General features: G+C 41.1%; 2 protein-coding genes across 5 annotated transcripts in view; both read right to left on the bottom strand.

The window, feature by feature from the left end:
- Positions 1-757: 757 nt before the first annotated feature.
- On the bottom strand, positions 758-14,664 carry LOC308104044 (uncharacterized protein). 4 transcript variants are annotated; one of them, XM_080454298.1, is made up of 11 exons: positions 14,048-14,664; positions 12,347-12,456; positions 9,543-10,227; positions 9,237-9,310; positions 9,087-9,141; positions 8,631-8,698; positions 8,086-8,236; positions 5,786-5,965; positions 4,790-5,224; positions 3,759-4,205; positions 758-2,873 (listed from the first exon to the last, which is right to left on the bottom strand). In XM_080454298.1, the coding sequence occupies exons 1-11, from the start codon at positions 14,532-14,534 to the stop codon at positions 2,476-2,478; spliced, it is 3,090 nt and encodes a 1,029-aa protein (XP_080310424.1). In that variant the 5' UTR covers positions 14,535-14,664; the 3' UTR covers positions 758-2,475. The 4 variants fall into 4 exon arrangements, with proteins under 4 accessions (XP_080310424.1, XP_080310425.1, XP_080310427.1 ...); XM_080454299.1 differs by having other exon boundaries at positions 9,243-9,310; XM_080454301.1 differs by lacking the exons at positions 8,631-8,698; positions 9,087-9,141 and having other exon boundaries at positions 9,243-9,310.
- Positions 14,665-21,282: 6,618 nt separating this feature from the next.
- LOC308104048 (uncharacterized protein) overlaps positions 21,283-24,481 on the bottom strand; it is a 10,506-nt gene continuing 7,307 nt past the window's right edge. The window contains exons 8-9 of the mRNA XM_080454309.1: positions 23,946-24,374; positions 21,283-23,371 (exon numbers count right to left, since the gene is read on the bottom strand). Coding sequence (XP_080310435.1) covers positions 23,004-23,371; positions 23,946-24,374 — 797 coding nt within the window. The 3' untranslated portion in view covers positions 21,283-23,003. The remainder of the gene's footprint in view (positions 23,372-23,945; positions 24,375-24,481) is intronic.

Raw genomic sequence — 24,481 nt, 5'->3', positions numbered from 1 at the left:
TCAGCTCTCCCTCCTGACAACCCGTGCAAACTTTACAAACTGTCCTCTGTTGTCACTGCCGAGGCTGACCTGGCACTCATGCTGCCGGAACCCGAGCCTGACCCTCAGCTGTCAGAGCCCGGGCTTGCACCACAGCAGCAGGACCTCGGGCCTGCACTCCAGCAGCTGGCCCCCAGGCTGGCACTCCAGTTGCCAGACCCTGGGCTTGCACTCCAGCCGCTGGACCCCGAGACTGCTTTTCAGCCACTTGGTCCCGGTTCTCCTCAGGTGCCCCAGTCTCAGTGTCCTCTGACTCCTTTCCCCAGACCTAACATAGTAGGTAGTCCCATTCTCAGCCCTGTCCATAGTTCTGTCCCTTTTGTTCCTAGCCCTCCTGTTCCCCAGCGTAGCCCCCCTTTTCTCCAGTCTCCAAGACTCCCTAAGTTCCACTCTGGAACTCCCCACTCTTTGGCCAGTGGTGTAGTTGGTCCCCCCATCTGCCCATTAGCTGCTCTCCCCTTCTGTTTGTCTGCCTGTCTCCCTACCTGTATGTCTGCTAGTTTGTCTGCTACGCTGCTTGTCCGTCTGTCTAGTCCCCAGTCCACCAGTTTCCCTTTCGCCCCTTTTACCCGCCTGCTGTGTCTAACCTCATGTTGGTCCGCCTGCATGGCTATCTGTCAGTTGGTCTGTATGTCTCTCGGGTTGTCTCACCTTCTGCCTGTCTGCTTGTCTGCATGTATGTCTGCGTGTCTGCCCTCCTGTCTTTCTGTGTGATTCCGTGTAGTTTTCTCTCTGTGTTTATTTACTGTTTCCCTCTAGTCTGTCTGCCAGTTTTTTCCTTGTTTTTCTGCCCGGTTGTCAGCTTTACAGCTAGTTGTCTGCCTGTCAGCTAGTCTGCGTGCTGTCTGTTGGCTTTCTTTCTGTCTCTTCGTCTGGTTTGAATGTGCATGTCTTTTGTTTGTCTAGTTGTTGCCTGTCTGTCTTTCCCCTTTCTGCCCGTTCTGTGTTGCCCTTCCCTAGCTCAGTCCCGTCCTGCCTTGTTGAGTTCAGCTGGCCCAGTATTTTTGCCCCTGCCCAAGCCAGTTCTGTTTTAGTTTTTTGCCCCCGATTCCCTGCCTCTGGCTCCCTCCTTCTGGCCCCCACCACCCACCCTTGTTTGGTTGTCATGTGGGACGTCTGGGATCCGTCCCTTGGAGGGGGGGTACTGTCACGGTCCGCTCCTCGGGCCGTGGACTGTGCCCTTATTGTTTGGACGTTGAATGCCCTTTTATGGTGTTGGACTCTTTGTTAGGCCTGTTAGGCCACTATTATTGTGGTATAGTTCCAATTGTATCCTGTTTCTCTGTTGTTACCTTTTGCCCTGATGTGTATCTTATTTTGTAGTATTGTTTCCTGTCTGCCTTGTTTTCTGTTTCCTGTCTTGTCTCACCAGTCCTGATTAACTCTGTCTTGCACCTGTGTCCTAGCCTATCCCTGTGTTGATTGTCAGTTAGTTTCACCTGTGTCCTGTTAACCGTGTGTCTATATATACTCCCCTGTTTGTTCAGTCCCTTGTTCGTTCGTAAAAGTAAGTCACTGTTTTGTCATAGCCTTGTTCCCCGTTTGTGACGTTTTCCTAGTACCCTCGTATTCCTGTGAATTATTTCCTGTTCCTCAGTTTTGGGTTATTAAAACCCCTTGCACTCGATCCGCCCTGTGTCTGCCTTGTCCTCTGCCTTGTCCTGCGCTTGGGTCCTACACCTCTGATTCAAACCGTGACATATAGTGGAGACATTTAGACTCTTATAATCTGCCAAATATCATAATGTATTGTAGAAGTATTATAAGTGATGGTAAAATATAAAGGTTAGATATAAGCACCCATATAATTTCTTCCTCATTGGCCAGGAACTCATGTGCCACAAAAATAATCTTATCGTCTGTGTCTTTTCGTCTGTGTCGCTCTGTGAGTGTCCAACAGTTTCTTCCACTACAAATGCACAAAGACTCTTGTTATGTGTGAGTCTTCTCTTGCTCGGACAGCTGGGACCTCCTGTCACAGGCTCGTAGCACGGCCTGGAGCACAGAGATTTCATAGTGTAGTAAACTCATTCTCTGTGCACAGTTTCGGTATGCATTCCAACGCAATGTTCACAGGTGCAACTGCAGTGAACAATTCCATATTTTCAGCTTGTAGTAGTCTATGGTTTTCAAACATTTTCATGTCAATGCCAAATTGATATGTATTTGGTCGCAGATCCTCATCTGAAAAGATTGTGTGCCAGGGAGCCCCAGAAGAAAAGATTTGTGCAAAAGAAAAAGTCAAAATTATTCCAAAAATATTTAAAAGATATCAAAGATTTTCAAAAATAGCAGATCTACAAGCTCACAATGCGCTGCGAGCTTGGATATCGGCTATTTTTGAATAGCCTCAGTATAAAATAGGGTTAAAGTGGTTAAGTTGGTTGTGATGTTCTATTAACTATTGCTGGAGACCCCCTGGAGTAACCCTGCTCACTATTCCACCACTACACATCCTCCTCCCCGATGTGTGCACAGCTTGTGATTTTGGTCAAATGGCAGAGCACTGGACAGCTTATTTAATGCATTGCAGAGACATTTGTTCAAACTGTCAAAGTCATTTCTGTAGTCCGTACATTTCCAATCAGAGGTGTATTTTTCAACAAACGCAGCAACTTCATCAGACTCCAGTGTGGTCTTGAGATCACAGAGGGCTTCCTCCACATCAGCATAGTCCTGACCAGGTCCTTTTTGCTTGATCGTCCCCAAGCGTTCCTCCAGCACTTCCACACGCTCAACCAGACCCTGGCGCCGTTCCTTGTTGCGCACGGCCCCCTCACGGAGAGGGGAGAGTGAAGCTGCTTTGTCCATGATGGGGTCTATGAGATCCATGACTGATTGAAAACAATGAGAGATAGTAGAAAGGGGGACAGATGGGTTAAAATACAATACCGCAGATTGAACCATAACGTTCTTTTCTCATTATGTTGAATAAGTGACAGCTGACTTTAAAGTCGGACCAGGGACCCCCAAACTGATGGGGTGATGGAGCAGGGACCCCCTACCTCGTAGGGTAGGGGGTAGGCCACCACATATATCGTATATTTATGTATAAATTTGTGTTTTATATGTATAAGCATGAACAAATGGTTGCCTGGAGCCTGCTCCTACCCACAGGTTGTCCCAGTAGGTGTGCAAAAGACCTTTTCTTGCTCTACAAAATATGTATAAACATACCATGTTATTGTGCATTCAATACTAAGCTATTCAAATATGTCATGTTATGTTTAAAGACATATTGACATAAAAAAAAAAGAAGTTTTTAGTAGTACCTCCGCGGACCCCCTAGGGGTCGTGGACCCCCTGTTGAAGACCTCTGCCCTAAGCATCAGTGAAAAGCCAATAATGACAGTAAAGCACACCCTCAAGTGTAATACTGTGATAATAGAAAGGTTACCATCTAAATAAAACATTCTAAAATGTATTCATATTGTGGGGCAATTTGCTCTAAAAATAAATATATATATATTATATATATATGGACCATATATATATGGACCATATATATATATATATTGCTGACAGAGACAATTTCTACAGTAGTCCCTGTTGAGACAACCAGCCAACTAGACCTGTCCCCCAAACTGAAAAAATACCACATGTAGAAAGACACAACTCCATTGTTAATTATTCTTGTGACTAAGATATCAGCTGAAATATAAACATTTTGCTACTACATCTTCACATGGATCGTTAAAGTAGTAGACCCCGCCTCTCACTTCTCTTCAGATCTGCATGGTCCTCATTCCTGTCTGCTTCATCCTCTGCCTGTTGAGAAGCTTTGTCGAACAGCTTGTATAGTATATGATCGTGGTCAACCTGCAGAGCCTTGAAAAGCTTGTTCAATGCGCTGTTCAGACGGCTGTTCAAACTCCTAAACTCACTGTTGTCGTTGTAGTCTTTAAACACATGCTCGTGGAAATGATCATAGATGTATTTTTTTACATCTTTTGCAGACTTTAGTGTTTCATTGAGATCACGGAGGGACTCCTCCACAACATCAGAGTTCTGACCAGCTCCTTTTTGCTTGATTGCCCCCATCAGTTGCTCCAGTCCTTTCACACGCTTAACCAAACGCTGGCACTGTTTCTTGTTGCCCTTGACCTCCTCACAGAGAACGTAGAGTGAAGTTGCTTTGTCCAAGATGGGGTCTATGAGATCCATGACTGATTGAAAAACATGAGAGAAGGGAGAAAGGGGGACAGATAGGTTGAAATGCAATGGATTGAACCATAACATGCTTTCCTTATTATATTGAATGAGAAGTAACAGCTGACTTTAAAGTTGTTTAAGCAATATTACACTTGAGGTGCTTTACCCTCATTATTGGCACAAGAGTGTTTGTGCCAAGTGCCCTAAGCATCAGTGAAGTGCCAGTAATGACAATAGAGCACACCCTGAAGTGTAATACTGTGATTATAGAAGGGTTAGCATTAGTAAAACATATCAAAAAGTGTATTCATATTGTGGGGTAATTTGCTCTCAAAACAAACAAGCTTTATTTCCATTTCCCTGGAAATACATGGGGTCTGACAGAGACAATTTCTAGTCCCTGTTCAGACATCCAGCCAACCTGAACTAATGCTTTCTAGAGATTGTCATTTCCCAAACTGATTACCACACGTAGAAAGACAAAACTCCATTGTTAATTATTCTTGTGACTAAGATATCTGCTGAAATAAAACTCATCATAGACAGATATTTCTACTACATCTTCACATGGATCGTTAAAGTAGAACCCGTCTCTCACTTCTCTTCAGCTCCTCATGATCCTCCTTCCTGTCTGCTTCATCCTCTGCCTGTTGACAATCTTCGTTGAACAGCTTGTGGTCAACCTGCAGAGGCTTGGAAAGCTTGTTGAATGCACTGTTCAGACTGTTGTTCAAACTCATAAACTCACTGTTGTCGTTGTAGTCTTTAAACACATGCTCGTGGAAACTATCATAGATGTATTTTTTAACAACATCTTCTGCAGACTCGAGTGTTTTATTGAGATCACGGAGGTCCGCCTCCACATCAGCAGAGTTCTGACCAGCTCCTTTTTGCTTGATTTCCCCCACCAGTTCCTCCAGTCCTTTTACACGCTGGGACAGACGCTGGCACTGTTTCTTGTTGCCCTTGACCTCCTCACAGAGAACGTAGAGTGAAGTTGCTTTGGCTATGATCGAGTCTATGAGATCCATGACTGATTGAAAAACGGGGGACAGATAGATTGAAAACATCATAACATGCTTTTCTAATGACTTTAAAGTTAATTGTTTACTTAAGCAATATTACACAAGAGGTTGTCCAATTAATTGAATAGTTAATTTTAGTTCAGACCCCCATGAAGGCAACATACCCTTTATACGATCTGTTATGGAATTCAAACACAATGATAACATACATTAACAATTATACAAGTCATGATAAAATATATTTTTCACTTAACCAAAGCTCTTAGTCTTCAGTGAATACATCAAGATGTCAAAAACAACAAAATAAACTGATTTAGTCATTATGACAGTACATACACCAACCGAAGTAGACATATTGTATGTTCATGTTCATCATAGAAAATGCATTCATCAGTGCCAGAACTGAAAGTTAGGTTTTAGTGAGCTGATTTGAATGCTTCAGTACACTGAAAAGAAAAACAATGCCAATCACTAGTTGTTAGCATGTAGATCTGCTACTTTGGCATTTGACACTGGCGTACAACAAAGTATAAATCAAGCCTAAAGTTTCATCTATGAAACATCTTCACCTCTCAGACTTGTGTGATATGTGACACTCATCACACCCTCTGCCTGGCTGGCAGCTTCACTTGTGGTGTCATATCCTGAAGAGGGCGCTATTGGTCCAGGATGTCTCTTCAGCCAATCCTGGACCTTGGCAGGTGACTGACAGTATAAACTTCCTGTTTCAGACAGTGTTCTACCACTCACTGGAACAGAAGACAACAGACAGCAAGACATTTAAAATGATAATAAAAGCACACCTAGATGTGAAATCTGCGGAGCCCCTAAAGTGAAAAAAAAAGTCGTGCCTACGTCATATGGTGTGGCCACGTCTTATTAACTCGAGCGCACAAGATCCTTAAGTCGTTCCCACGTCTTAATCAAAGTGTGCGCTCGACATCCGTATGTCATTCACACGTCTTAATCAAATCGTGTGCATGAGATCCTTAATTTTTTCCCACATCTTATCTTAGGAGGACTGTAGCCTACTCACCGTCTTACACACGGTGGATTTACTTGGATTATGCAACATAATATATAAATGTGCATTCGTCGTATTATTCATGATAGTGAAGAAATTGATGCTATTATTATTATTATTATTATTATTATTATTATTATTATTATTATTATTATTATTATTATTATTGTTTTGTCCTTGTTGGTGTACAGTTGGTTGCAATAGATACAGCTGATACTGTATGTCGGGCAGGGCGCACAATGGTGCACAACGGCACAAAATTCAGAGGCTCTCTCTCTCCTAATTCTCAACAAATCTCTGTGATTCAAATTTCCCTATAATCAGCAGAAGTGAGAGTGTCAATTCCTTGATCAAATATGGTTTTATTCAAAGGCAATCAAAGGCTAGAGCTTATGGAGCAAACGTCGGTATATAGTGTCCAATCGGCTCAGTGTGGCTGAAGAGTTTTCACATCAACATAATGAATCAATTGCTCAGGAAATAAACAACGGATTACAATAATATAACATTCCCGATAATCAGTAACATGTAAGTCATACGTTACAGTATGTCTATCAAATAAGGTTTTATTGAAAGGCAATCAAAGGCTAGAGCTTAGAAAGCAAACATCGGGTAATATCCGATGTTACAGCTGTGAGCGCCTCAGTGCGGCTGTAGAATCAGAGTGAGTGCACCCTGAATTAAGTGATTATGAATGTGATTGTCATTACAATTTTACTGTAAGGCGTAAAAGTGTGACGCTTAATTCCTTTTGTTAATAAATTGTGTTTTTTATCAGCAGTTGCAAGCTTATCAAAGACAAATACAATGCAGTTTGATCTGTGTTTGCTACAACCACACCAGACCATTCAGTGGTGACCTAGAGACACTTGTTAGTTCTTATAACTATAATTATACCAGGATCGAACTGGGAACCTCGCAGTTGCCATCCGGCCGCTCTACCGGCCACTCTACCACTGAGCCACTGCCGCCCCTAAGCGTGCTAAGCGTTATCCTGTTGTTTACTCACGTGCATGTGCAGCCACGTAGCATGCACGGCAGCTCCGCAGACTTGGGGGTCCGCCATCCGCAGCTCCAGAAGGGTGTGTGTGTGTGTGTGTGTGGGGGGGGGGGGGATGTTTGTGGTCTGTGGCTACCGGGTTGACAAATCATGTGCGTGAAACAAGCGCCGGTGTTGCCACATCCATGAGACAAGCGGACCATGACGCGCGTGTGTGTGTGTTGCAAGTACCGACTCACTTTCCATCCCTGATCTACTGTCTGTGCACAGCGTAATACCCACATTGCACATATTTTGGGAGCTCATATCCCCCGATTTCTTTTTTAATTGGTCCAAAATATTGTCTATTCATGAAACCACCTGCTGACTAGCTGTCAGCATTGGGCAAAAACATTTTTATAGGTGGGAATATGGGACACACATAGGCTATTATGTCACATAATCCAAGTAAATCCACCGTGCGTGAAGACGGTGAATAGGCGACAGTCCTCCTAAGATAAGAAGTGGGAACAATTTAAGGATCTCGAGCGCACGCTTTGATTAAGACGTGGGAACGACTTAAGGATCTCGTGCGCTCAAGTTAATAAGACGTGGCCACACCATATATGACCTCTGTCAATAAATCACAAGCGCTATGTCACTTCAGGGGCTCCGTAGAAAACCCTGCAGCCCAGCACATCTCTACATGTCTCTGTTCCTCACATATTATCATTTTGACCTTTGACCTCTTCCACCCAAAAGTTCATCATCTCCTCAGGACAGGCAACTGATCATTCTCTCCCAGTTTCATGAAAATGCACCCGTCGACATTCACGTCGACATAAGAGGATAAAAGTAAGACTCACTACTTGGTTCATGTGGTTCCATCATCACACACTTCAACATCGTCTCTATCACCTGCTCCTCTCTCTTCTTCCATTCTTCTTGGGTTAAAGTTTTCTTTCTTGTCAGTCTTCCAAACAGGGTCTTCTGTCGTGTCTCATGTGTCCTTGTCACCTTGTCACAATATCAACAGGTAAGAGAGGGAAAATTCCCTGACAACATGTAATTCTTGTAAAACGCAAATATCAGCCCGATATATCGGCTGGATGGTACATCAATCATCTGTATTTAAATCAGATTTATCTTTTATATAAAACCAACAATGGAAAAATATGATCAAATATATTTTAATTTGTAACCAAAGTTCTTAGTTATCAACAAAGTTGTATGCTATGTTGATGAATCAAATACATAGACCACAATGGAAACCCAAGGACTTTTTGGGGTTATCCTTTAGCCTAAATGTCTAACTGTACCACGTGCTGTTTATGTTTCTGACTAATAGGGTATTCAATAAAAAAAAAAAATTGTGTGATTGAAGTCAAACATCTTCCTCTCTCACACTTACATCAGTGTGTGCAAGGCTGGAAACTTCACTCATGGTGTAAAATCCTGAAGAGCGTGTTCCACCACTCACTGGAACAGAAGACAACAGACAGCAAGACATTTACAATGATAATATGAACCATGATGTCATTTTGACCTTCCACCTCTTCCACACAAAGGTTAGTCATTCCCTACAAGTTTTATGAAAATACACCCATCCATGCTTATTTAATTTGTGTATACACACACACACACACACACACACACACACACACACACACACACACACACACACACACACACACACACACACACACACACACACACACACACACACACACACACACACACTTTTTATTTTTATAAATATTGAACCAATACAATTATTAACAAGCTTGTGACTAAATAATAACTACACATTGAAAACTGTTTCCACCTGACAGTGATGATATGCTGTAAACAGGATATTGATACTCACTGCTTGGAGGATTCCCCTGCATGCTCTTCCTTCTCCTGACAGCTGGTAAGGCAGACTTAAAATAAAATAAAACATAAAATAAATAACAAAAATAACTTTCTTTTAACATCTATGAATGTTCAGTTGCAATGAAACCTCTTCCTCACTCACACTTACATCAGTGTCTGCCAGGCTGGAAACTTCACTCATGGTTCCAACTCCTGTAGAGCGTGTTCCACCACTCACTGGAACAGAAGACAACAGACACATCGTTCCCTCCAAGTTTTATGAAAATACACCCACCCATTCTTATGTTAATTTGTACACACACACACACACACACACACACACACACACACACACACACACACACACACACACACACACACACACACACACACACACACACACACACAAACACACAAACACACGCATGCACGCACGCACGCACGCACGCGCGCACACATTTATACTCACTATCGGGAGGAAAGTCCATGCTTTGTGCATCCTCTAGGTCCATGTTGTTCCTTCTCCTGACAGCTGGCAGGGTTAGTTCTTCTGGCTCCGTCGCCACAGACTTCAACATCCTCTCTACCATCTCCTGCCCTCTCTTCTTCCATTCTTTTTCTGTTAAGGTTTTCTTTCTTTTCAGTCTTTCAATCAGTGTCATCTGTCTTGAAGGTCCAAAGTGTCCTCTGTCCCTCATCACCATGTCTTCTATTTTCTCCATCAGCTCTGTGACTTCTGAAATGTCCCACTTGATGGTGTTTAGAACATGGTACCTGTAGTCACATTTCTCCAGGATCCACCTCAGAGGTTCTCCTTCAGACTCTATGTACTCCTCAACACGTCTCTCTCCCAGCCACCATCCCTGTGTGAAAAGAACCAGAGTGTGTCTCCAGACTCTGTCCCCCAGCAGCTCCATGTGTTCCTCCACTGATCTCCTGCCAGCTTCAGAGAAACTGGACATGACATCAACAGTCAACAGGACAGCATGGGGTTCAGGAGAACACAGAGTCACACCATGTAGAAGGACGTCTTTGATCTTCTGTGATGGAGGTGTAGTCGACCAGTCTGGACAGTTCACCACACTCACCTTTCTTCCATCAACTTCATTCTGTTGTCTGACACATTCTGTCAGTTTAGTCTGGGTTTGAAACTCCTGGAATATGAAGTGTACTGTATCTTAGTCATTGATGGCTATTTTCTTATCACCCCATGAGATTCAGATCAACTTCACAGAGATAATAAGAAAACTCAGAGACAGGCAGCCATTGTGTAAAAGTAATTAGATTACATTTATTCCAGAGAGCAGGACAGAGGTTTACAGATACCCAGATGATGCTAAGTGGCTCTCCCTCCCCAAACAGTCAAATGCAAGGAGTTATAAACAGACCCTTATCTGGTCGGTACTATAAACAATGGCATCATAGGTTTAGACACAGATGAGTTCCGGGGCGCAATGTGGACTCCTTCCATTGGTCAGAGAGGGAAGATGATGATGAGAAGGATGAAGATAAAGATGAGGAAGAGGATGGTGATGACAAGGTGACAGTATCTTGGACAAACAGCGTCCCCATGTCTTGGTCAAGACATTGACCTCGGCTCTTGACCGGGCACCCAGTTGCCACTGAAGGAGGCATTATTGCGTTGGAGGAACACCGTTCTCCAAACAATCCGAGATTGCCCCACTTATCTACTTATTGTTATTAAATCAATCAAAACAATGTTAGTGGCAGAAATGAAGCAGCCAGTTTGACGTTGCATAGAGAGAGAAACTAGGGTTCCTAAGATTGACAGTGAGAAGACACATGGGGCCAGGATGAGTTAAGCCAAATATCAAATATCACACTATGCATAATGACACACAATTCAGGATCTAAGGTATTAATGATTATTAAAACAGATCCATCAGTCATTATAATCAAAACATTCACTGTATTCTGCCCTCACTGGAGTTCCTCTTCAATCTTCAATCAAAATAAATTAACTCACTGAATGTATTATTCTCCATCACGTTGTGTGCCAAAGTAATATGGGATAAATATCGTGCCATAATCTGAATTCTGAAACTCTGTCTTTGAAAGCTTGACGTACAGGTGTGCATAATAAGTCAATTTGACATTCCATCTTCTCCACAGGGGATGTTCAGAGCACTTTTTTAAACAGAGAGCATCATTACTCTTTCATTTGTAGTTGAGTAATATTTGACCAGGAGTATCTATACTTTGACTCTAATACTGGGTTTGAGTACTTTGTCCACACAATAATTACTACCAGCATAGAGCTATAAACAGAATAAATAACAGTGACAGTTAACTAGGGCTGCAACTATCTATTATTTCTAACAAAAGAAAAGGAAGCGCTGCCTGGGTTCAATCACAGTGGCTCAAAACAGGTGCTCTTCAGTGAAACAGGTATAGGCATAGAAGAAAAGGAACCCAAAGTTCTGCTTGTGGTGAGGCAGACTGTAGGGAAACATACAGTACTGAGACACTTGGGTCTTCAACAGTTGTTGAAGACCCAAGTGTCGAAACGCGCCTTGCTCATCTGCAAAATAAATTATCCCACCGGCCCAAACATGAGGATCTGTGCGCATTCTGCCCAAGCATTCACTGACATGGACATCAATACAGAAGAACAGGTAGGAGTGGTATACACTGTAACAAATAGCAGGCCATATTGTATTCTACTCAAGTCAGTTGAGCAGTCCCCTTCCCCCAGAGAGTGAGTCAGGTCTAAATTGTCATGTGGGCCTTTGTGTTTTCTGTCCATATAATTATATAAGTCTATGTGTATAAAAAAATATATATATTGAATGTGTAAGTGCATATGTGTAAGTATTAAATGTGTGTATGAATTATATAGGCATAGGTATGTTCGTGTCCCTATTTTGAGGAAGACAAAGACTGAGTGGAAAGGCCCTAAGGAATCTTGACCGCAACATATATTAAAGTAACACAAGCTTTGTTTACTAATGTTTGTTCATCATGTCAATTACAAAATAAGGTTATCCTGTAAACTAATATAACATTTAAGAATAGTCGTGTGTGTGTGTGTGTGTGTGTGTGTGTGTGTGTGTGTGTGTGTGTGTGTGTGTGTGTGTGTATGTGTGTGTGTGCGCGTGCGTGCGTGCGAGCGTGTGTGCGTGACACTAGACAACCACACATGACAGCAGATACTTATACATTATCTTCAGAAAACATATTTGATGTCTTACAGTTTACATTCTTTGAGTGAAGTCATTCATTATAACATGAAATTCATACAATATTACTCACCTTGAATGGAGTTCGTTTAAACTGCAGTATGACATCTCCAGCTTCGCTCCTCTGATCCTGTTCTCCACCAACCAACATCACCTTCACATCTGGTAGACTCTGATGTTCTCCTGACACACGCACACCACACACACACACACACACACACACACACACACACACACACACACACACACACACACACACACACACACACACACACACACACACACACACACACACACACACAATAATGTATTACTAAGACACAATACATTAATTCACTTAACACTGATTTAAATATTTATGATTGGACCCAGAGATTCAGCTTAATGCATGATTACATACAAGTATAACAATTCTGACTAAACTGACCACAGAACAGTAAAAATAACGTATCAATCATTTGAAGTTACACTGACTAACATCATTTGATCAATTATGTAAATGGGTTGAAAATGCATTAATTAAATCACCAATGTGTCAATCTGCTGGTCATTAGATCAGTTCAATGGAGGAAGAAGTTCTCTTTTACTGAAGTAAAAGTAGAAATACTACAGTGTAGAAATAATATGTCCTGTATAGAAAAATGTACTTAAGTAAAACTACATAAGTATTATTAGGATCAATCAAAACACCAAATGTAAAAGTAGTAATTATGCAAAATGGCCCTTATCAGAATAATAAATATTACTTTGTTGTATTATAATTATTGATGCTTTAATGTGTGTCTGGTAAAGGAGGAGCTTATTTTTACTACTTTAATACTCCTACCCCTCATCATTCTAGTAGTCCTATCTTGTCTTAATCTATAATGATGCATCCTCATTTATTTATTACTTATACTTTATATAATTTGTCTCAATTTGCATACAGTGCTTGAGTAAATGTACTTAGTTACTTTCGACCAATGGATCCGTTATAACAGGGGTCTTCAACGTTTTTCAGGCCAAGGACCCCTTAGCTGATAGAGAAATGAAGCAGGGACCCCCAATACATGGATACAATTATGCTGCAGATTAATCTTTTTCATAGATTTCATAGATAGCTTCTTAGATTAGTTTCACAGCACTATCATCAATGTTGGTAAATTAATGTTTTTTGTTTGTTTGTTTACACATTATCTTTTCTAATAGGTTGGATTCATGTTAATGCATATTTTCAGACATTTAACCACTTAAACCCTCAATAATAGTTAACTTGATCTGTGAGTCTGTACTGTTTCCCCCTCTGTCTACACCAAACCTCTTTGATGAAAATAGCCGATCTACAAGCTCACAACGCTTATATAGCATATAGATCTGCTGTTAAATTGGCTAATGTTCCCCTCAGAATAGGGATGCGGTTCAAGTGGTTAATGTAAAACAAAGTTCCAATCAAAGAAATCACCGAAAGATTTGGCCCTGTAGTAACTCTGAGGACCCCCTAGGCGTCCTGGACCCCCTGCTGAAGACCCATGCATTATAGCATTAAGCTTTATTTGTACAGTATCTTTTTATATATATATGGCACAATATTGAGAATATAATACATTATTAATCAATATAAAAATTGGCAAGGACAGAGAGACAGACTGACACACACACACACACACACACACACACACACACACACACACACACACACACACACACACACACACACACACACACACACACACACACACACACACACACACACACACACACACACACACACACACACACACTTGATAAACATCACCTTCAAAGAGAGCTTTCAGAGCAGTTCTTTGTCTCTGTGTCTTGGTCAGGAATGTCTGGACATGTTCCTCTGTGATCTTCTTCCTCTCTGACAACGTCTCTGAAACATCTCCATCATCTTCATAGTGTCCACCTCTGTTTCCTGTCATCATCTCTTCTATTTTCTGCAGCAACTCTGTGACCTGAGTGTCATCTGTCTTCTGATTGTTGAAGACATGATACCTGTTCCCACATTTGTCAACAAGCCAGCGGAGGTCTTCTCCTTCAGCCTCAATGTGCTGCTCAATGCTTCTGTCTCCCAGACAGTCTCCATAGTTGAACAGTACTATAGCATGACTCCACACGCTCTGTGACAGAAGTGTCATGTGTTCCTCTAATGCTACTCTCTTTGTTTTGGTGAATGCTCTATGAAGAGGAACCGTCACAAGAACAGCATGTGGTCCAGCAGGACAGAGAGACACACTGTTCTGGATCTCCAGTTTGTCCATCTCTGAGGTGTCCTGTAGTGGACTGTTATACCGCCAGCCTGGTGAGTCCACCACTGTCACATGTCTCCCTGCTACTTCACCATGTCTTACCTCACACTGCACCCCTGACCTCTGACCTGCCTGACTACACTTCCTCCTAGAATGGTGTTTCCTGCTGAACTCTTCCCAGAATACTGCTTTCCCAACAACACAATCCTGAGGTCAGTCATTCCTGTCAGAGAAACCATTGTTTACTTTCATTTGACAGCTTCTTATTTAAAAACTTGAGACATATGATTATTTAATAATTCATCAAACGACTAATAACTAAAATTGCTGAGCTACAAGCTCACAACACAATGTGTTGTGTTGTGAGCTTGTAGATCTGTTTGGAGTTTTTCACCTACTACAGTATAATGCTGACCTGTTCATAATAAATATGCCAGGATTGATATAATTAAGGAACAACGCTACAATGTCCAGGTAATTATATGTTGTTCTTAATATCTAATAATCAAATTGATAGAAAAAAGAAACATAATCAACAGTAGAAAGGTGTCTTCAGTGTACAGTTCAGTGCAATGTCAACTAGGAGACATTGTAGAATAATAATAATGTACATTACTACCTAGACTAGACTCATGTAACAATTTGTGTATAATATTAATATAATAATATATAATATAATATTAATTATAAAGATCACAGATGTAACTAAACCAGTGTCATTTTGCTGGTTTCATGTGTTTTAATAGAACTCACCTCTGAAGGAAGCTGAGGTTCCACTGGCCATCCTGTCTACAGCTGTTGTTTGAACTGTAAAACAGTAACACACAGTAAGTCACAATAATCTGCTGTTATTATAGTTTTGTTGTCTTTATTGTTATATCACACATTTGACAATATAATGAATACTATTTGACCAGTGGTTCTCAAAGTGGGGTCCAGGGATTCTGAAGGTTTAAATGGACCCTTACAGGTCTGTAACTCTGAGAGTGTACAAATGGAACCATGGACCCATTTGGGTCCTTGAATTTAAAACGTTTGATAACGCATTGGTTCTCAAACTTGTTTTGGCTCAGGACACCCCTATAAAACAGCACCCCTGAATTACATTGTTACTTTAGATCACCTTACTGTACATTTATGTGATATTACAGTACGTAAATAAAGTACACAAATATGTAAATCCTTCCCCCTAAGATACAGTATGTTACGAGGTGAACTTGAGAGATTAGGACAGATTGTTAATAACCTTTTTTAACTTTTAACTTTTTAACTGTTTAACCACTTGAACCCCAGCATCCCTATTTCGGCTGGAACATTCACCAAAAACAGCCGATCTACAAGCTCACAACGCGTCCCACTCCCAACAGGACACGTTGTGAGCTTGTAGATCGGTTATTTTTGAGAGAGAGATTTGATGCAGATCAAAAAAGAATGCACAAAGTACAGTGAAACTCAGGTCCGTTTTACTAAGTATAGAGAGCAGTGTTAGGCAACAGGCCTAAACTTGCACACCAAACTGGAGATCCTTTCAATAAAAACGTTTGAAACCATCATGTCAAAATATAGAATCTACACCCACCGTAAGAATGTTTTTTTTATCAATGTTAGGAGCGCTTCACAGGCATGTATTTCATAAAGTCTCTCTCCATATCTAAATAGAGACCTTAGAGCTCCTATTCAATGAAAGAGCTTGTTTTTCTCTGTTCAAAAGGGAGTCTGTCTGTCTGTCTCCCCAGGTGTTCTTTCTTTTGTACTTAATCCGTTAAGACCGGGAACGCATCTGTGTCATTTTAAGATTTCTTTGGCTATTAAAAAATAGCAGATATTCAAGCTCATAGCGCGGCACTGAGTGCCGCGCTATGAGCTTGTAGATCTGTTATTTTTTGAAAAATCGTGGAAGATTTGTGCAAATCTTTGAATATATATCTGTGTTAAAGGAAACATTTTTAACTCTGATCTGTGCTTCTGGGGGTCCCTGGAACAACAAATATGTTCCATCTGCTATTTTTGAATATCTAAAGAAATCTAAAATAACACAGATGCTTTCCTGGATTGAATGGGTTAATTAGCTATACATCCTCATTCAAGGGTGTGTCCTTCACTAAATGATTACCGCAAGTATTTATATCTTTACCTGTGACATTTGATTACACACACAGTTCTATCAGTCAGTATGCAGTTAACACACAAACATCTCGCTGTAGTAACTTTTATAGCAATAAATAGCAATTCATATATTGATTATTGTACAAGGTAGTGTGTCAAAGTTTCAGATCTTACATTAACCTTTGATTGTGTTCTGGTCCATCATCTAATGACTTAGAAAGAAATTGGCCCGAGGCCAAACTTACTTGCTGACCCCTGGTATAGAGGATCTAAATTGTTAAACTGAAGTGATATTGATAAATTCCAAATACTATCAAAGTATTCTATGTGGCACCCTGCCCTTGTGTCACGGCACTCTAGGGTACCACAGCACCCACTTTGAGAAACCCTGAACTAACAGACTCTAAATGTGGTCTCCATCAACCAACATGTAATAGTTCTCTAACAGACAGAATGTCAACATTAGTGTGTTGACACTAGACCTACTGATTTAACTATTTAGAGCCTGGATTCACAAATAGCTTCAGCTGCACTAATTACTACATTTACAGTATGAAGTATTTTGACTGAACTGACCACAGAGCTCGCTCTCTCTCGTGTGTGTGTGTGTGTGTGTGTGTGTGTGTGTGTGTTTGTTTGTTTGTGTGTTTGCGTGCGTGCGTGTGTGCGTGTGTGTGTGTGTGTGTGTGTGTGTGTGTGTGTGTGTGTGTGTGTGTGTGTGTGTGTGTGTGTGTGTGTGTGTGTGTGTGTGTGTGTGTGTGTGAGAGAGACATTCAATTAATGCTATCCCAGTGAAAAGATCCCCACAATACCACTGCAGAACTGTACAGAGACTATACATAATATGTGGTTATTCTTAGTTCATCTGTGATAATGACACAACATCCATCTCATTCTTAACTTTGAAGTGATTAAAACTTAAACCTTCCATATTTAAACAGATATCATTCTCTACTAAATAGTCACTGTCATCTCTTTCCATGTTGCTCAAGAAGCTCAAGAAGTTAATCGATAGCAATATGAATGTCAGCTCATTATTAACTTAATAGCATTATGTAGATAATAAAATATTTTAGTATAGTAAATATTTTAATAGTTTTACTCTAGGCCTGGGGTGTGGAAACCACACTACTTACAATATTCATAATATTAATCATATAAACAACACATTTGTATACCTCAAAGCTCAAAGTTCAACTTCATCAACATGTTAAGTTCACTGTCCTGCAGATTTCACCAACCATTAGTTAATATAATAAGTACATAAACCATAAACATAACTAATAACAAAACTGTTACAGTGATAGTCAGTACACATTCCTCACTGTCTGTCATTTACTCCACATACAAACATGAACCAGCTGGAATGTAATCACTGTACACAGATCACACTGAAACCAGTTGACACAGATCTGATCTACCACCAGGTGCGACTCTAAAAACAAGGTGTTTCACCTGGGACCACCCAGTGGCCTGCCTCTCTCACAAAGTGATGTGCATTCCCATTGACTCCCACTGATCCATCATGTCAAGCTAAGAGCAGTTTGCTCCATTGAATAATGTTGATATTTTTATAAGTGATTCCGCCACCCATCAGTATGCAACTCAGACAGCAGCTCACTGGGTTGTGCCTCACAGGCCTCAAGGCCTCGATGTCTGCCTTGTTGTTCTAACCTCATGTCACCAGGCTTTCTACAGTGTTGTGGAAAGACTAGTTTCTATTTACTGTTCAGTGCTCTGATCCGGTCTAGAGCCCGCCTACTGTATCCTGTAATTTGCACACACACACACACACACACACACACACACACACACACACACACACACACACACACACACACACACACACACACACACACACACACACACACACACACACACACACACACACACACACACACACACACACACACACATACATGCATCACCGTTTCCCTATCCGTTCTACAGACACAGAGTGGATCAGCTCCCTGCAGAGCAAACTGATCCCAGTCTATATTGTTCAGTATCACACTGCTGCCACACCCATCCCAGTGAAACGCCTGATATATATTATTTGTCTTCTGTTGTCAATAGGCTATACATTTGCGTTTAAAAAAGATTTAATCAACTTCATCTTATACTAATGTACAGTCATGTACAGTTCTATTGTACATTGTGACACCATCAAATGTGTGTTTTTGGTACAGTCCTTAATACCTGTCAATGAGTCCTGTCTGTCCACGGTTCTTGTCTGTAGATTGAGATTTACCGTAGTCTGAGTTGTTGAATGTCTTGTCGTTGAACTGTAGTCACACTGCGTCAGATACAGGGACGTGCTGGCCACTGGGAAATATGGGACAATTCCAGAAAGGCCTCTCCATTCCAGGCCGACCAGGCCGGCCGTTAAAAAAAACCCGGAAATTAAGTAAAAAATGGCCGAAATTAAGTAAAAAATCCTCTCTATCCGATATTCCCAGGCTGAATTAGGGGCCCAGCACGTCCAGATACAAGTTTCATTTCCCTGTTTAGAATAAGCGGCGGGCTGTGCAGAGAGAGAGAGAGAGAGAGAGAGAGAGAGAGAGAGAGAGAGAGAGAGAGAGAGAGAGAGAGAGAGAGAGAGAGAGAGAGAGAGAGAGAGAGATGTGTGTGCAGATGTACAGGTATGTGTGTATTCACATACAGGATAGGTTGTCAAACTGGTATCCTACCCACACAGACTAAACAACAACTGATACTAATCATGTCTACATATGACACGACATCCTTAGAAAAGAAATTGCGCTAAAGGGCGCTCGGGTGGCGCAGTGGTAAAGTCACTGTCCACCACTATGGAGGTTGTGGGTTTGAATGCACTGTGAGGCAGCTGGCTTTGTCGGGCGTCTACACGAACACAATTGGCCCGTGCTCGCGGGAGGGAAGCCGGACGGGGAGGGTGATCTTGGTCATTGCACGTACTCCTACGGGCTGGGGGCGGCACCTGTCAGCGGGGAGTGTTGGGCGGGAGGAGTAGGACGAAGGCTCTACGTCCTCCTGGTGGGGGCTCCTCACTGGCAGGTGAGTCAGTAGGATAAGGCAGCAGTGACAACACAGAAATGTGTGTGGGGAGGAATTAATTGGCATAACGACTAAATTGGGGAGAAAAAGGGGTAAAAAAAAACAAATGAGCTACTCTAAATTATTTAAAAAAAAGGGGGGGGGATAAAATAAATTACATGAAAAACAAGCCAAATATAAATTAATTAGCACATTTTTAGAACACAGTTTTACCTGTAGTGTCTTACTAAGCTACCTATTTAGCTAAATACTCACACTTAATCTCTATGCTCTATCTAAATTGTTGTTCACATATCAATGAGTCACCTGATTATATCTATGTCCTTGTCTGGACACTGCTTTCATCATGTGTGTCCTAGTCATGTCTCTCTGTTTTGTCTGAATGTGGCCATGTTGTTTTCATCAGTGGTGGGAGACATACTGAATTACAGTACTCCTGGTCAAATATTACTCAACTACATGCCAAAGTTGCTCTGTCAAATTTTGAGTTCTTCTATTGAGTACAAATGGAAACAAGCCATAGGCTTTCTTGGGTTTAAAATCCTCTTAACAGACCTTGTTGTTGTAAGTAAAACTGTACTTTCCTGTGTTTTCTTTTTTTTTTGCAAACTGCAAATAAAGTATTTAATCTATCAATCAATCAATCAAACAATCAAAAAAGTAAAAAGAATACTAGAGTAGGCCTACTTCCTTTTAAAAATAATTAAGTATTTAAAAGTACAAATGACAAAGTATATATGTTGTCTTTTTCCCCAAAAAAGTTTTAAATAATAATTGGGAAAACAGAAGATCTACAATGTGTTGTGAGCTTGTAGATCTGCTATTTTCATTTGAAATAGGGCTTAACTGGTTAATTCATGTGCTTTTTCCATTCCTACAAATGTAGTCAAGTTAAAGTACAATATTTGTCTTGAATTTGTCTTGTCAAGAATATAAATACTCAAGTAAAGTACAGATACTCGAATAAATTACTTAAGTGCAGTATTCAAGTAAATGTACTTTGTTACTGTCCACTCTAATGGGGCCCCAGGCCTTGCCTAATGGGTAAGTCCACCTCTACTACCAAATATACTACTGAAATATAACATAGCAGAACATAGCAGAAGTCCCTTTAAATAAGCAATTATAATGAAACTTTCAGACATTTTATGTTTTTATTAAATCATAATATAAACTAGCCCTTACTTCAGCTGAGAGGGAAACAGTCTAGGAGAGACTTTAGAGAAGATTCAAAGAGAACATGTAAATAAGAACAGATGAAAAAAACTGTGCTTCCTCCTACTGTTTCTTATCATAATCAGTTTATTGGCCGATTATAATATTCACATATGAGGCATTTGACTTGGTTTATTACAATTAGACTCAGACCTATAACAAAAGTGTACTGTATAATAAACAGACATGATTATTGAGGTATCTAATAGACCAATTATTTGTTTACTAACATTGAGACTGGACGCACAGGTGATTGTTTCACGGAATCAATTCTCAACCTGTTGTTTTGGGGTTGTGTGTTGGGGTGTGCTGAAACCAGCACACCCCAACCCCCTCTTGTGTGTTGGCTAGTGAGGCGCATGTTATACATCTTCTTTCATTTTCCTGAACTGTTATTTTACAAAGGTTGCCATCATTCAAAGATAGTGTTATTTAATACTTTTCTTTATCCATACTATTCCACCTGGCTGTCATTGACTTCAATGCATTCCATCAAACTTCCAGCTCCAGTTTGCCGGATCTGCCAACTGGAATTGCTGGACCAAGAAAGTGATGTTCATGTCAGGTAGACACCTACTGGTTCACAAGTAGTAGGCCTACTGCCTCTCCCCATGCCCAGCGGCTATTACGTTACGTATTGAAGAGCAGTAGACATCTGGCTCGCACCAGGATCCCAGGTATGACAACATAAATGCAAAGCAGCCTTCATCTTGCAATAAAAACAGCACCAGGACAGCTGCGTCAGCCAGCCTTATTATTACTATCATATCATCATAATGTAAAGCTCTGGATATGCAAAGCACCAAACTCATTTAAGTAGATAGAACATCAGTGCATGCCAATCACACATACAGAATGTCCTTGTAAGAATCTTTTCAAAGGCAAGTCAAATAAGTTGAGCCTGAGCCCTACAACACTGATGCTCCGAGAAAAAATATAGTTTTTATTAAACGTTGAAAAGGAGTTTTCACACGTTGAGGTAGATTCCCCCAATGTTAGGGCAAGGGTGTAAGCTGTGATGACATTGGGCACAGCGCAATACACTGAGAATGTTGGCTTTGTCCTTTTTCCATCTGCTGGGGGTAATTGAGGTCTCTGTCATCTTCTTGGTGTCGTGGAATTCTGGATCAATCAGCAATCGATGAGGCACATAGGAGTCGAGACAATATTCTAGGTGGTACTTTATGTACATGATATCATGGGGAGAAGTGCAATAACACTCATGTCAGTGGTACGGTAGTTCTGCCAAGAGCCCAGGGCAGAGATCATAGCTATACTGTAGCTGCTTCAAGGACAAACTGAACCATGACAAGATAGGCTGTACCAAAACAATAGCTATTAGGCCTATAGTGGAAACATTTAGACTCTTACAATCTGCCAAATATCATAATGTATTGTAGAAGTATTATAAGTGATGGTAAAATATAAAGGTTAGATATAAGCAGCCATATAATTTCTTCCTCATTGGCCAGGAACTCATGAGCCACAAAAATAATCTTATCGTCTGTATCTTTTCGTCTGTGTCGCTCTGTGAGTGTCCAACAGTTTCTTCAACTACAAATGCACAAAGTTGATGTGTGAGTCTTCTCTTGCTCGGACAGCTGGGACCTCCTGTCACAGGCTCGTAGCACGGCCTGGAGCACAGAGATTTCATAGTGTAGTAAACTCATTCTCTGTGCACAGTTTCGGTATGCATTCCAACGCAATGTTCACAGGTGCAACTGCAGTGAACAATTCCATATTTTCAGCTTGTAGTAGTCTATGGTTTTCAAACATTTTCATGTCAATGCCAAATTGATATGTATTTGGTCGCAGATCCTCATCTGAAAAGATTGTGTGCCAGGGAGCCCCAGAAGAAAAGATTTGTGCAAAAGAAAAAGTCTAAATTATTCCAAAAATATTTAAAAGATATCAAAGACTTTCAAAAAAGCTCACAATGCGCTGCGAGCTTGGATATCGGCTATTTTTGAATAGCCTCAGTATAAAATAGGGTTAAAGTGGTTAAATTGGTTGTGATGTTCTATTAACTATTGCTGGAGACCCCCTGGAACAACACCCCTCACTATTCCACCACTACACATCCTCCTCCTCCGATGTGTGCTTCATGCTCTGCCCATCAGGATCTTATTCGAACAGCTTGTGATTTTGGTCAAATGGCAGAGCACTGGACAGCTTATTTAATGCATTGCCGAGACATTTGTTCAAACTGTCAAAGTAATTTCCGTAGTCCGTACATTTCCAATCAGAGGTGTATTTTTCAACAAATGCAGCAACTTCATCAGACTCCAGTGTGGTCTTGAGCTCACGGAGGGCCTCCTCCACATCAGCATAGTCCTGACCAGGTCCTTTTTGCTTGATTGTCCCCAAGCGTTCCTCCAGCACTTCCACGCGCTCGACCAGACACTGGCGCCGTTCATTGTTGCGCATGGCACCCACACGGAGAGGGGAGAGTGAGGCTGCTTTGTCCATGATGGGGTCTATGAGATCCATGACTGATTGAAAACAATGAGAGATAGCAGAAAGGGAGACAGATAGGTTAAAATACAATACCGTAGATTGAACCATAACATTCTTTTCTCATTATATTGAATGAGAAGAGACAGCTGACTTTAGTTTACCTAAGCAATATTACACAAAAGGGTGTGCTTTACACTCATTATTGGCACAACAGTGATGAGGTGTTTGTGCCAAGTGCCCTAAGCATCAGTGAAAAGCCAATAATGACAGTAAAGCACACCCTAAAGTGTAATACTGTGATAATAGATAGGTTATGTATCATTTTTTTCTCTTCTCTTTTCTTGGTAGCTTTATCTCCATTTCCCTGTAAATACATACATAGGGTCTGACAGATTCTAGTCGTCGTTGAGACAACCAGCTAACTTGAGCTAATGCTTTATAGAGATCGTAATTTCCCAATGTGAATAAATACCAAAACTCCATGTTAATTAATCATTTTTGTGACTAAGATATCTGCTGAAATAAAACATGTTTTTTTTATTTATCATAGACAGATTTTGCTACTATATCTTCACATGGATTGTTAAAGTAGTAGACCCCGCCTCTCACTTCTCTTCAGCTCTGCATGATCCTCCTTGCTGTCTGCTTCATCCTCTGCCTGTTGAGAATCTTCCTTGGACAGCGTGGATAGTATATGGTCAACCTGCAGAGTCTTGGAAAGCTTGTTCAATGCATTGTTCAGACTGCTGTTCAAACTCCTAAACTCACTGTTGTCGTTGTAGTCTTTAAACACATGCTCATGGAAACTATCAGAGATGTATTTTTTTACAACATCTTTTGCAGACTCCAGTGTTTCCTTAAGATCACAGAGGGCCTTCTCCACATCATCAGAGTTCTGACCGGCTCCTTTTTGCTTGATTTCCCCCACCAGTTCCACCAGATCTTTCACACGCTTAACCAAACGCTGGCACTGTTTCTTGTTTCCCCTGACCTCCTTACAGAGAATGTAGAGTGAAGTTGCTATGGGCATGATGGAGTCTATGAGATCCATGATATTGAAAAACATGAGAGAGGGGAGAAAAAAGAGAGACCATGTAAAGCGGGCTGGTGTAGTGCCACCATGAGGCCAATTTGAAACATCTGGG

This window comes from Gymnoscopelus braueri, assembly GCF_963280865.1.
Source record: "Gymnoscopelus braueri genome assembly, chromosome: 17".
NCBI classification, from domain to species: domain Eukaryota; kingdom Metazoa; phylum Chordata; class Actinopteri; order Myctophiformes; family Myctophidae; genus Gymnoscopelus; species Gymnoscopelus braueri.
Note: the sequence above shows the minus strand (reverse complement) of the source record. Positions and strands in the feature narration are given on the sequence as shown.

Excerpts from the sequence above, each read along its gene's own strand:
- LOC308104044 (XM_080454298.1), bottom strand. The coding sequence starts at position 14,534 with ATGGACAAACTGGAGATCCAGAACAGTGTGTCTCTCTGTCCTGCTGGA. Across the intron at positions 8,699-9,086 it reads GCAGGGGAATCCTCCAAGCA|TGAGTGGTGGAACACGCTCT; the intron begins GTGAGTATCAAT and ends CTTCTGTTCCAG. Across the intron at positions 2,874-3,758 it reads CCATGCAGATCTGAAGAGAA|TCATGGATCTCATAGACCCC; the intron begins GTGAGAGGCGGG and ends GTTTTCAATCAG.